The sequence below is a fragment of the Vigna umbellata genome, chromosome 4, assembly GCF_029865625.1.
Source record: "Vigna umbellata cultivar VRB3 chromosome 4, Vumbellata_1.0, whole genome shotgun sequence".
Taxonomy (NCBI): domain Eukaryota; kingdom Viridiplantae; phylum Streptophyta; class Magnoliopsida; order Fabales; family Fabaceae; genus Vigna; species Vigna umbellata.
In genome coordinates this window covers 13,017,306-13,031,433 of record NC_142168.1, presented here as the reverse complement: position 1 = coordinate 13,031,433, position 14,128 = coordinate 13,017,306, and the positions used below count along the sequence as shown (strand labels likewise).

Below are 14,128 nucleotides of genomic sequence, written 5' to 3'. Positions count from 1 at the left end.
TGTTTGTCAAACTATCATTTCCCATCATCATTACTGTCACACTGTCAATGTGCGTGAGTCTGTTCGTTTCCAATGATGCACGATCCACGATGCACGATGAGACCCTGTTGATCGGAACAACTCAGGCGTTTGGGGTCATTTTCTTATTGTTTCTAACTATAAAAATCAACCCTTCATCTTCATCCATACTTCTCTGCTTCTTCTATCTCACAGTCTTCATTCATACAAAGAAGAATGGCCAAAGCCAAAAAGGGATTGATAATAGGAATCGACCTTGGCACAACATACTCCTGTGTTGTAGTATGGCAGCAACAACATAATAGGGTGCAGATCATTCTTAATGATCAAGGCAACAATACCACTCCTTTAGAGCCACTGATATGCTTGATAGTCAGAACGAGATGGAAGATATAGTTGCTATTGAAGACTTTCTGAAAGATCTTAAAGTAATCAGTGAACGAATTATTATGGTCATGGAGAAGATTGTGTAGTTGTTTTAAGCTTTATGTTTTGGCAGGTATCGTTTGAATATTTGATAGTGTAGTAGTAATTGTATTCGTTTTGAAAATGGTTATTGTTGCAAATGCAAATCATTTACATTTGATTTATCTTTGGAATCTTCAATTCTCGCAGTTTAGCCGCTTCAAGTGTAGTGCTTTTGTAAATTTGTTTGCTTCTATTTTAATGTGACGAATACATACTATACGTTACTTCAAAAGTTATCTAACTTCAAAAGAAAAAAAAATACTCATTTTTCAACAGAGAAGAATTTTAAAACTATCAAAGTCTTTATACTTCAAAAGTCACTAGTTCTATTTTGTCCTACACTTTAATTAAAATTATTATAATTATTTTATTCATTAATAATAATAAAATATGAAAGAAAAGATTTAAAGTAAAAATCCTTTTGAACAATAAAAATTGAAAAGCCTAATGTATATTGATTACATATGACTAAAATATTAGTGTTTTTCATGATTTCTCTCTAGAGTGAAGGTATTGAGAATGTTTCGAATTTGGTTTTGTTGGATTGTCTCTTGGTATATCCATGAAGGGAGATCTCATGAGTGTTGTTATTCCTAGGAATACTGTTATTCCAGTTAAGAAGACCCAGATATATCATACATCAGTAGATAACCAAATCTCTGCGTACATTGGGGTTTGTGAAGGTGAGAGAACCAAAACTTCATGAAGAAGGCCAATGCAATGAATGCTTTGGATGACTTTATTTACAAGATGAAGAATGCATTGAAGAACAGCAATATCAGTTAAAAACTTTGTCCACAATATAGGGAAAAACTCAACTCTGCAGTTAAGAAAGCTGCAAAGTTGCTTGATGAAGACCAGCAGCAGCATGGAATAATTGATTGAGGATTATCTGAATGAGCTTACGGACTTTTTCGACAGTGTCATTATCAGCTATATTTAGTTTAGATTTTATCTGATGCGGATCTGTTATTTCTTTTTAGGTTTAATCATTCACTTGGTCCCTATTTTCGCATGGAATCTCAATTTCGTCCCTTTCTTTCTGAAAATATCAATTAGGTCCCAATTTTATGAAAATTGCAACAAATCGATCCTTTCCGTTAAATACTGTCAAACGGCGTTACGGTGTGTTTGACGTGGCACGTTGCGTTGGACGTGTTATCTGACGTGGCATCTGACGTGGCCTCCACTCCCTCAAATCCCTCTCCACCCTCCACTCCCTCCTCCTCCTCAACTGCCCCGTCACCTCCACCCCCTCCCCCACTCGCTTCCCTCTCCAACTCTCCTCCACGCTCCGCTCCCTCACCTCCGTCAACAGCCTCCGCAACATCTCCGTCGTCTCCCTCTCACACCTCAGGAACCTCACCCACCTCACTCTCTCCAACCTCACCATCAAAGCATCCGCTCCCCACATCTCCAACCTCCAGACCCTCACCATTTCCCACGCCAACCTCGCCGGCTCTCTCCCTAAACACTGTACATTTTCTGATCCCCTCAGTCTCACTCAAAGCCACTAAGAACTTTAAAAAACCCAGCCCCACCACAAATACGTAAAATAGAAGTAAAGAAAATCACAGCAGCTTGAAACTTTCAAGAAAGACATCGAACTCAGAAATCACGAGCGTTAAGAAATTCCCATCATGTAAAAGAATAAAAAAAAAAATCATCATTCAGCCTTTTGTGAACTTGTCCTGGACCACTGATTGAGAGAACTCAAAAGTGATAATAGGAAAGTTAGAACTTTTCATTCAGCACCCCAATTGCGAGAAACACCACAACCACAAGCACAAAGTCACACAAACGGAACTAAGCTAAAGAGAGAAACAAACAAAACCTTAGGGGAAAAAATAATCAAAATTTAAATGAAAAATAGGAACCTGGAGCGAACATGGGAAGGTTGTTGATGCGGGAAGAAAAGAGGCATTTCATCATACACCCTATTGGCACCTCCATCGGCGCACACTCGCACATGAGCTGCACCCATCAATGCATGAATCAACAATCAACAACCAACACAATAAAGAAAGAAAAAAAAAACAGATGAAAGGGTGCAGGGAGAATACCGTGGTCCCAGAGCAGAGGAGCAAATCTCGGAAGACTCTGATTGAGAATAACGAGAGCGTAGTTCAGAGAAAGAGAACACGCCGCGTTGGGGTTCTCCGGCGAAAGAAGAAAATTCGAACAATGACACATCAAATCCATATTTTTTCACAGGATGGTTCTTTTGGGAGGCGAGATGGCTGTTATGCTCCCAAACTTTTCCTGACGCTATATACCCCACTTTAGTATTCCGTTTTTTGTTGAGGCGAAAATGTACAGTGTTTAGGGAGAGAGCCGGCGAGGTTGGCGTGGGAAATGGTGAGGGTCTGGAGGTTGGAGATGTGGGGAGCGGATGCTTTGATGGTGAGGTTGGAGAGAGTGAGGTGGGTGAGGTTCCTGAGGTGTGAGAGGGAGACGACGGAGATGTTGCGGAGGCTGTTGACGGAGGTGAGGGAGCGGAGCGTGGAGGAGAGTTGGAGAGGGAAGCGAGTGGGGGAGGGGGTGGAGGTGACGGGGCAGTTGAGGAGGAGGAGGGAGTGGAGGGTGGAGAGGGATTTGAGGGAGTGGAGGCCACGTCAGATGCCACGTCAGATAACACGTCCAACGCAACGTGCCACGTCAAACACACCGTAACGCCGTTTGACAGTATTTAACGGAAAGGATCGATTTGTTGCAATTTTCATAAAATTGGGACTCAATTGATATTTTCAGAAAGAAAGGGACGAAATTGAGATTCCATGCGAAAATAGGGACCAAGTGAATGATTAAACCTTCTTTTTAGATAAACACGAACTTTCTTCTTATTGTTATTATCTGAACAATATGTTCAAGTTAAAATATATTTTTAGTGGACATTATTATAAATTGTTGTTATCTTTTGCTGCCATGGATTTTTGCTGAATGATCTTTGGACTGTTTTCCATCTGCACTGACTATTACTTTGACTAATTCTTCTCAAAGGTGCATGTGCATTATTTCCATTGACAGTGTGCTTGATGCATTGGAATCTTTAGTTGTGTCCATGAAGAAACTGTTGTAGAGAGATGTTGACCAAAGAATCTTTATATAGTTTTTTTTTGTCTGATAAATTAAGTTCGGTCCAATCTGTGTTCCACCAAAGAGTATAAGCCAAAGAAAAATATATTACGCATTGTTGTTGGTGGACCACGAAAACTTCAAATCCTAGTCTTTTTTTAAGGAGTCTAAATGGGTAAATCTAATCCGTTTAAGCCTAGTCTAACATAGACCTACTAAAAACGAGTCATACTAGACTAGTCTCCCTGTTGAATTTTACAATCCGGTACAATCTATTGTCGAGGTTACTCGACTGACTTGTTTGTTTTTTCTTTCTCTTTTCTATCATTAAAATATGGTTTAAACCCTCCCTTGGTCCTCAAGTTTATATGAAAATCTCAGTTGGGTCCTCAAGTTTTTTTCTGTCTCAATTGGGTCATAATTTTTGTAAAAGTGAGCACATTTTGTCATAACCGTTAAATTGTAACAAACGGCGTTAGTTGGTGCTGACGTGTTGCATAGTGACGTGGAATTTTTATTACGTGGAATTTTTGTTTGCTTCTTTTAGCTTGAACAAGAGGTCAAGGTTTTCTTCTGTCAATTCATTGCAATCCACCTCAAGTTCCTGAACTTTCTCTTTCAGTAATTCAATTTCTCTTAAAAGATCTGCATGACCTAAATTTTTGGACACAGTCTCCACATTACAACTTTCTGGGACAGATTCAGATAGCTTTGCTTTCAAACTTAAAATTTCATCTTTAGCAGCTAATTTTCCTTCATATTCCATTTCAATATCTGAAAGGGTTTTGTTATTTTGAATCTTCAAATGTGCAGTATCTCGCATTTTGTCTTCCAAGGCACCTTCCAGCTCTTGTACCTTGACTAGCAGATTTTTCTTCGACTCCTCCAGTTGTTCTAGCTGTTGCATTAACCGCTTGTTTTCTTGTGTGCTTACTTGGAAAATTTTGTCCAGATCACTGAATTTTGAGGGTAATAATGAAAGGGTTTCTATCTCAATTTTCTGTTGTTCTATGGTCTCTTCCAGCTCCTGGAGAACAGAAACGAGCTCCAGATTTGCTTCTTGGCTCCTCTTCAGTTGCAAAGACAAGTTGGCATTTGATTCTTTTTCGAACTTCAGTTCCTCCTTTAGAGCATTCTCAATTTCTGAAAAACATTCACCTTCACATAGTGAATCTTCCGATGCTCGCTTTCTCGCTCTTGGATCCTCACTCGACAATTTTAACTGTTCAACTTCTTTTTTAAAACTATCACGCTCTACCTGGGCCGCTGAAAGTTCCGTTTTTATACCTGCCAGGTTTTCGTATTGATCTGAGAATTCTTTCCTCAACACGTCTAAATCACTCATTAGCTTTCGAGCATTCATTTCCCACATCTTTGCTTCTGCCCGTAGCTCTTCAGTTGTGTCTTCTGCAGGTTCCAGACGATTATTTGAAGCATTTGTCGTTTTAGAATACAATGAACCAATATCTTGAATATTCTGGGAAACAAATGACGAATCATTTGACTGAGAAGAGTTTACAGGGTAATCGTGATGGGATACACTTTTCTGGGAGCTGGCTGAACCTTGTATTCCAGTCGGGCTCTGCCCGTCACTGATACTACAGGAAATATTTTCCCTTCCTGTGGAACCCTCAGTTGAGTAATGGCTGCAGTTTGATACAGATCCGGAGAAGCTTGTTGCCTGCAGACAGAGTGCCAGTGCAAGGCGTCATTATCATGATAAAGAATAAAGTTGAGTCCGGTGTTGCGAACGGGGGAGGAAGCAGAGGGGGGAGGGAGGAGAAGATCTGGTTCTAGTCAAAACATCACCACGTCATAAAGGTTGCCATGTCATAATTTCTCAAATTAAATAAAAATTCCACGTAATAAAAATTCCACGTCACTATGCAACACGTCAGCACCAACTAACGCCGTTTGTTACAATTTAACGGTTATGGCAAAATGTGCTCACTTTTACAAAAAATATGACCCAATTGAGACAGAAAAAAACTCGAGGACCCAACTGAGATTTTCATATAAACTTGAGGACCAAGGGAGGGTTTAAACCTTAAAATATCTAATGAAAACAAATTGAATTTTATTATTTTTTACATAAAAACAAGTTGATTGTCGATTGATTACGGGCTAGAAAGGCTAAAACTGGTTATTGTTTAGACTATTTCATATCTTAGTCAAGTTATATCAGAGCTTGATCAGACTATTAAGTTGTATTAATATAAAGGTTCACACGTGAATTTCAATTTTTTTAATGAAGCCAGGCGGCTCGGCTGACTCGTGAATTGACATGCCGGATTATACGGGTTGATTGAAATTTTTAAAGCAAGTTACATAAATACATTGTTAATAACTTTTCAATATCTAAAATACCAATAGGATATTGTCTACCGGATACCTTGTAACTAGTATAACTAATAGAACGATTATCAAATACTTTGCAATGGATGAACTATCGAATATCGAGGATTACACCCCAAAAGATGTAAGTTCAATGTTGAATAACAAATACAATGACCAAATAACAAATATTATGTTTTCCAAACCAAAAGTTCAAATAAGCTGACCATTGAGTCTATGAGCAATGGACGTATAATTATGACTATTCATGTAGGACTCATGCTAAAAAACACTTTTATAAACATTATTTTAATTTGATTTCACTCTTTTACATTAATTCAACTTTGATTAAATCTCTTACCATAACACTAACCTGAGTTTCGGAAAATCTTCAGTAAGTATTTTACCTGTAATGAAAAGACTAAAAAAATTTGAAAGGCAAGTACCAAGTGGAGTAAAAAAAAACTTGACAGTTCATTTATATGAGAATAAAACATAACTTTGTGACACTATTTTCTTCGTTAATTTCTATAACCTATTTTATCATCTTTAAATAATTCATTCTTATATTTAAATTTTCAAAGGATTTTATATTATAAAACAGGTATTAGTTTATACAATGAAGACCAGTTCATTGAAATCTCATTTTAAATATATTTAAAGTTAAATAATTTTAGAAAACATATTTTAAATTATATTTTGTATATCATAATATTTTATTCAAGCTTCTCTATTTATTTATAATTATTTTATATAAAATAAATTTAAATCTATTATATTTGATAAAAAAATATAATAACTAATTAATATAATAGCTATTTGTCATTAGTGAGTGTCTTATTATTTCTGGAATTTTGTTTTTTCATTAATTTATTGAAGGTAAAGAAGATTTTTAATAATGTATAGATTTTTTTGAAGTTATTTTAATGTCATTTTTTTTGTTAAATTATTCCAATGGTTTCCATTTTTTATCAAATTCACAAATTGATTCTTTAATTATTTTTTATTTCAATTCGGTGTTATGAAAAGTTGATGCAATCCTGCCTTATCATTAAATTGATTAAAACATTTTAAGAAATTATGAGGTGGACATGTATAATGAAGGTCGAACATGGTACTCGTGATTTCGTGATGGATTCTGTTGGTGGGATGAATGACGAAGATTTGTGGTTGTTGTTGTCGTCAATGAGTGATGATGGCGTGAATGGATGACAGTGGTGGCACGTTGAACAGTGGTGTCACGGTGACTGATGGCATGAAGGAACCATGGATCTGCAGTTTGGGCTTTGCGAATTAGGATTCAACGATGGAACAAAACCGCTGTCACGAGGTTTTCATGGTTGTGCAATTTTTGCAGATCTGTGATCTGGGTTTTTCGAATTAGGATTCAATGGTGGAACAAAACCGTTGTCGCAAGGTTTCCATGACTGCGATTTTTGCAAATATGCGATTTGGGCTCTGAGAATTAGGGTTCAATGGTGGAACAAAACAGCTATTGCGAGGTGAATTCACATATTCGCGATTTGATGTTATAGATTCGAGCATGATTTGTACGAAATGGATGACGCTGAAGTTGATGATTGTTAGCGTTGGCTCTAATGACAAAACACATGATGGAAAATTGTGGAAACGCCATTCAAGTGACGAGCTAATTATAAACACCATGGTGGTGTTTACGAACTAAATTAAAACAAAATTGAGGAATCTATTTACGACTTTGATAAAAAACGATAACTATTAGAATGATCAACCTTTTTTTTCAAATAAAAAATTCACATAACATTCTATACTTAAAAAAATATATAAACCTATATGTACGAATGATTTTATTTATAATATAATAATTAATAATATATTCTTTCTTCACCTCTGGACTCTAGTCACTGTATGTGTCAATTTTAAATATAAAATACTTTTTTACTTCTTGTAAATAATTATGATAAAATAGCATGGGTGAGGGAGGAAAGGTAATTGATAGTATCAAGTTTTTTTTAGAGGTGACCTGAGAAAAACAATCCACCTTATGTAAGGTTTTATATATGTTTCTAGTTACCATACACAAACGCATAACTTATTTATCAATTTTTAATAGTTATGATTTAATTTACTATTTAAAGAAAATAATATAGTGTGTTTTTTTATTTAAATTTAGAAAGTTAAACCAAATTTTGTTTAATAATTTTATTTTATTTGTTCCCCATTAGAGTGTCGCTCATCTGTAACAGTGGAGTGTCCTAAAAAACAAAACTTTAAAGGGTGAACATTATTAAATTAAAAAAAGGAAGTACTTTTGAGTCAAATCAATTGGTAGCTTGCTGGCGAAGTATTAGGGTTAGACAAAGTTATATTACTACAATTCCCATTATCAATCTTTCAGAGAAGCACCTTGCTTCAGTTTATTCTATACTCTTTGCTGACAAGTTTTTGAAGGAAAGGCTCCAAACACACAGCTTTACTCACTATTAGTTCAAGGTAAAGGCTACACCTTTATGCCAAAATGTTTAATGTTTGGTTTATTAAGGCCAAAATGGGTTCTTCGTGTATGCCACATTACTTTCTATGGCTATGGCTTACTTCACTTGTTTTGACTTTGAACACATTTTAGTATCATTTGAAAGAAAATGGCAAAACAAAAGGAATGGGTTGTGGGAATCGACCTTGGCACAACATATTCGTGTGTTGCTGTATGGCTAGAAGAACACTGTCGAGTGGAGATCATTCACAATGACCAGGGCAATAGAACTACGCCTTCTTGTGTGGCTTTCACAGAGAATCAAAGATTGATTGGTGATGCTGCTAAGAATCAGGCTGCCATCAACCCAACCAACACTCTCTTTGGTAAAAAATTGTTTTTTTATTGCGTGTGAATTCGTTTAAATGTTTACGCTAGCTGTTTGTGTTGGTTTTTAGGTGCCAAATGATAGCTTAACATTCGTCGTTTATTTATACTTTCCTCCAGTTTTCTAATTTGTTCTATAACTTTAAATTAGTAAGTATCATTCCACAAGACTACTTTGACTTACAAAAATTTTGCAGATGTGAAAAGGTTAATCGGCAGAAGATATAGTGATCCCATTATTCAGGACGATCTAAAGTTGTGGCCATTTAAGGTCATTGCTGATTCTGATGAAAAACCCATGATGGTTGTTTCATACAAGGGTCAGGAGAAACAAATCTCAGCTGAAGAAATCTCATCTATGGTCCTTACAAAGATGCGGGAGATTGCAGAAGCGTACTTGGAATCAGAGGTTAAGAATGTTGTGGTTACCGTGCCTGCTTATTTTAATGATTCTCAACGACAAGCAACGAAAGATGCTGGTACCATTGCTGGCCTCAATGTTATGCGGATAATCAATGAGCCCACGGCTGCTGCTCTGGCATATGGCCTCGACAAGAGAGCTAATTGCGTCGGAGAGCGGAATATTTTCATTTTTGATCTTGGTGGTGGAACATTTGATGTGTCTCTGCTAACAATCAAAGGTGATGTCTTTGAAGTGAAGGCCACTGCTGGTGACACACACCTTGGAGGAGAGGACATGGATAATAGAATGGTGAAGTACTTTGTTGAGGAGTTCAAGAGGAAGCAGAAAGTGGACATAAGTGGGAACCCGAAAGCCTTGAGGAGGTTGAGAACTGCTTGTGAAAGAGCAAAAAGAACACTCTCATTTGCTGTTGATACCACCATTGAGATAGATGCTTTATCTGGGAGCATTGACTTCTGCTCATCAATCACTCGTGCAAGATTTGAAGAACTTAACTTAGACCTCCTTCAAAGGTGTATGGAGACAGTAGAAAGGTGTCTTGTTGATTCTAAGATGGACAAGAGTGATGTAGACGATGTTGTACTGGTTGGTGGTTCTTCTAGGATTCCCAAAGTACAGCAGCTATTGCAAGACTACTTCAAGGGGAAAGAACTGTGCACGAGCATCAACCCTGACGAGGCTGTTGCCTATGGAGCAGCAGTTCAGGCTGCTTTGCTGACTAAAGGCAAGAAATTTGTCCCCAACTTAGTGCTATTAGATGTTACGCCGCTGTCACTCGGTACATCTGTAAAAGGAGATCTCATGAGTGTCGTGATTCCTAGGAACACCACCATTCCTGTTGTAAAAAAGAAAGGATTTGTAACAGTCAAAGATTTCCAATCTATTGTCTGTATTGATGTTTACGAGGGTGAAAGGACAAGAGCAAGCGATAACAATTTGCTTGGTTTCTTTAATCTCAATGGCAATCCTAAAGCTCTTCGAGGCCATCCTGTAACCGTATGTTTCAGTATAGATGATGATGGTATCCTAACTGTAATTGCTGAGGATGAAACCATTGGAAGTAAGAATTGGATTACCGTAACCAACGAAAACGGAAAACTATCAACTCAACAAATTATGAGAATGATTCAAGAAGGCGAGAAATACAAGGCTGAAGACCAGAAGTACGAAAAGAAAGTTAAAGCAATTAATGCTTTGGATGACTTCGTTTACAAGATAAGGAATGCTATAGATGATGTACATAATCCAAAAGAGAAAACGAATATCAACAAGGCAATTGCAGAGGCCGAGAAATTGCTTGATGCTAGGGAGAAGACAGAAACAGAGGTTTTTGTGGATCATCTGCACAGGGTGAAGAGCCTCATTAAACCCATTATGAAGATTAACTAGTTTGTTTTAAGTTTATGTTGGTGAAAAATGTAATTCTTTATGAAGCATGCTATCTAAACAATATAGAATTTCCAGTTTCAACTATCAATCCTTGAACACATTCTTGTTCTACATCTTGTTAACGTGAAGGTGGATATGCCTATAATTATGTGGGGTATAGATTTTTTCAATATGGGCATTCAGATGGGTAATTGTTTTTAGACTGTTAACATGGGTTGGCCTAAAATGCAGTGTGGATTTTATGGCCTGGTGAAAAAATACAAACAACCAATAACATCAGTAGGCAGATAATTACTTTCTTTATTTTTCTGAAGACAAAGCAGTACACCAGGGTGAAAAATACAAACAACCGATAATATCAGTAACAAGACTATGAAAAGAACCTTATTAAAATATTTAAAACCTATTCTTTACTGTGGTTTGATAGATAACATCAAACTGTGTCAAGATAACATTAATCACAAACACTCTGTCTTGATCACACAAGGCAAAATATCCCATCTGGAAATAAACTAACCATTGATGTCTGTCTGACCAAAGAGACTCTCGAGTTCCTTCAGATAATTCTCAAATACATCTACTTCAACCTGCTGGTTATCATCATCAAGCAAATATGTGGCCTTAGTAATTGCAGAACTGATGTTCAACTTTTGTGTCAAGGAAAGCTTTGATCTGTTATACTTGTCCTTCAAAGCATTCGTCATCTTGTAAACATAATCATCCAAAGAATTCATTGCGTTAGCCTTCCTGAGGAACTTCCTATCGTCGGCCTCATAAATTTTAGCTTCTTTAATCATTCTACTCATTTCTTCAGCTGACAGTCTCTCTTTGTTGTTGGTTATGGTAATCTGGTTCTTATTGCCCGTGGTTTGATCCTCGGCAGAAACAGATAGAGTACCATTTTCATCAATGCCAAAGCACACAAGAATAGGATAGCCACGAGGAGCTGGAGGAAAGGTAAGACTAAAAAGCCCCAGCAAATTGTTCTCACTCGCTTTTGTTCTTTCACCCTCATAAACTTTAATCGAGGCACTGGTTTGATCATCATAAACTGTTCCAAACTCTTCTGTCCTCTTTACAGGAATTCCAGTATTCCTAGGAATCATTACATTCATGATATCTCCCGTTGTATATGTACCAAGTGACAGCGGTGTCACATCCAACAACACCAGGTCAGGAACATTCTCAATGCCTTCACACAACAAAGCAGCTTGAACAGCTGCACCGTTAGCAACAGCTTCGTCAGGGTTGATGCTCTTGCACAGATCCTTTCCCTTGAAGAACTCCTGCAATAGTTGCTGCACTTTAGGAATCCTAGAAGAGCCACCAACCAGTACAACATCATGCACACTGTTCTTGTCCATCTTAGCATCGCTGAGACATCTATCTACGGTCTCCATACACTCTTCAAAGAGCTCCATATTGATTTCATCGAACTTTGCACGAGTGATCGAAGAACAGAAGTCAATACCTTGAAATAAGGCATCTATCTCAATGTTTGTAGTGAGTGTAGACGAGAGTGTCCTTTTTGCTCTTTCGCATGCAGTTCTCAACCTCCTTAGAGCTCTTGGGTTCCCACTAATGTCCACTTTGTATTTCCTTTTGATATGCTCCACAAAGTACTCCACCATTCTGTTATCAATGTCTTCTCCCCCAAGATGAGTGTTTCCTGCAGTAGCCTTAACTTGGAACACCTTATCCTTAATTGTGAGGATAGACACGTCAAAGGTACCACCTCCGAGGTCAAATACGAAAACATTTCTCTCTCCAACACTTTTGGTTCTCTTGTCAAGACCATATGCAATAGCTGCAGCTGTGGGTTCATTGATTATCCGCATAACATTGAGGCCAGCAATGGTTCCTGCATCTACTGTAGCTTTACGCTGAGAGTCATTGAAATGAGCAGGAACAGTAACCACTGCATTCCTCACAGGTTTTTCCAGAAAGGTCTCTGCAATCTCCCTCATTTTTGAGAGAACCATTGATGATATTTCCTCGGCTGAAAGGTGCTTTTGCTGACCCTTGTAGTTAACTACAACCATGGGTTTGTCATCGTCACCAGGAATGACCTTGAATGGCCACAACCTTTTATCTTTTTCAACAATGGGATCACTGCACTTCCGACCAATTAATCTTTTAGCATCTGCAGAAGTTATCAAAATTCTGATCATAAATCAGAGATTTAAAGGAAGGCAATGATAAAAAAAAAAGAGAACTTACCAAACACAGTGTTCTCTGGATTGGTGGCAGCCTGGTTTTTAGCAGCATCACCTATCAATCTTTGTTTGTCTGTGAAAGCAACAAAAGAAGGAGTGATGTTGTTGCCTTGGTCATTGTGGATGATCTCCACTCGCCCCTGCTGCTCCTGCCATACTGCAACACACGAGTACGTTGTTCCGAGGTCTATCCCCACTGCACATCCCTCGTTTTTTCTGGCCATAATCTTTCAACTAAATCAAACAACACAAAAACCGTTTTTGTCAGAAATCATAAGAGATACAAGACAACACAGCACAATCAATTATACGAATACGAAACTCAAGAACAACTCCACAAAAGAATGTCCTCTGAATCACCTTGTTTATATGCCTCAGAGAGTGGTTCAGTCAAGTCAAGTACAATATAGTATACAATCCAATAGAAACAATATTCTTCCATGAAAGATTATAATAATGGGAAATTCAGTTTTGTAATTATCTTCAATGGTGCATGAATCACCCACCAACTACAATTGACTATAATTTTGTGTGTGAACAATTGACTCTTTGTTATGATCTTTCATTCTTTATATTTATTAAAGGAGAGTTCCCACAGATAAGAGAGGGAGAGTGGATGAACACAACAACTATAAATTTAGAATATGTATGTTTACATGTTTCTTTTCATTTTTTAAAGGTGAAACTGCTACTTTGTTTTCTAATATAAGTTTTTATAATTTTAAATGTTTCTTTAGAAAATATTATTCAATATAATGTTTTAACAAACATTTAAAAGTAGGAAATGAACTGAAAATAATATGATAATTTTATAAATAAAAAAACGCAAAACAAACATTATAGTAAAATAAGTTTACTAGTACTAAAGACATCTCTTGATTGATAGTAAAAAAAAAACAATTATTATTCACAGACATATGTAAAATATTTTTTATGAGATAAAATAACTTAATGTAACATAGTTTCCATAAATTAAAATGTTCATTTAAAAAACCAAATATAACATGGTTTCCATAAATTAACTTCAGTCATGACTAATATTTTTTACTTTTTTGTTGATCTTATTACTTTTCGAAAGTGATTGTAAAATAAATTATCCAAATATATAGTTCCCAATTAAGGTTTTGTTTCTTCAACAAAGTTTGCTTCATACAGTAAAAAATCAAACTCGCATAGAAAAAACTTAACAATCTATTATAACTATGTTGAAATTTGAGTTTGAATATAATGACAGATATTATTTTAATCCCTTACGTTTCTAGTAATTCTTGATTTGTTTAAATCCTTGTAAAATGTTTTCTTTATTTTGCATTTTATAAAATAATGCAATTAATGCTTTGGATGACTTCATTTACAAGATAGGGA

At 36.6% G+C, this 14,128-nt stretch overlaps 2 protein-coding genes across 2 annotated transcripts; one reads left to right on the top strand and one right to left on the bottom strand.

The window, feature by feature from the left end:
• The first annotated feature begins 8,211 nt into the window (after window positions 1-8,211).
• LOC124820022 (heat shock cognate 70 kDa protein-like) lies at window positions 8,212-10,635 on the top strand. Its single transcript, XM_088113606.1, has 3 exons — window positions 8,212-8,367; window positions 8,501-8,733; window positions 8,932-10,635. Exons 2-3 carry the CDS (start codon window positions 8,517-8,519, stop codon window positions 10,545-10,547), a joined length of 1,833 nt encoding a protein of 610 aa, XP_087969732.1. The 5' UTR covers window positions 8,212-8,367; window positions 8,501-8,516; the 3' UTR covers window positions 10,548-10,635.
• Window positions 10,636-10,829: 194 nt separating this feature from the next.
• Window positions 10,830-13,118, bottom strand: LOC124820024 (heat shock 70 kDa protein 4-like). Its single transcript, XM_047291638.2, has 2 exons — window positions 12,768-13,118; window positions 10,830-12,690 (listed from the first exon to the last, which is right to left on the bottom strand). Exons 1-2 carry the CDS (start codon window positions 12,985-12,987, stop codon window positions 11,060-11,062), a joined length of 1,851 nt encoding a protein of 616 aa, XP_047147594.2. The 5' UTR covers window positions 12,988-13,118; the 3' UTR covers window positions 10,830-11,059.
• Between the last annotated feature and the right edge of the window lie 1,010 nt (window positions 13,119-14,128).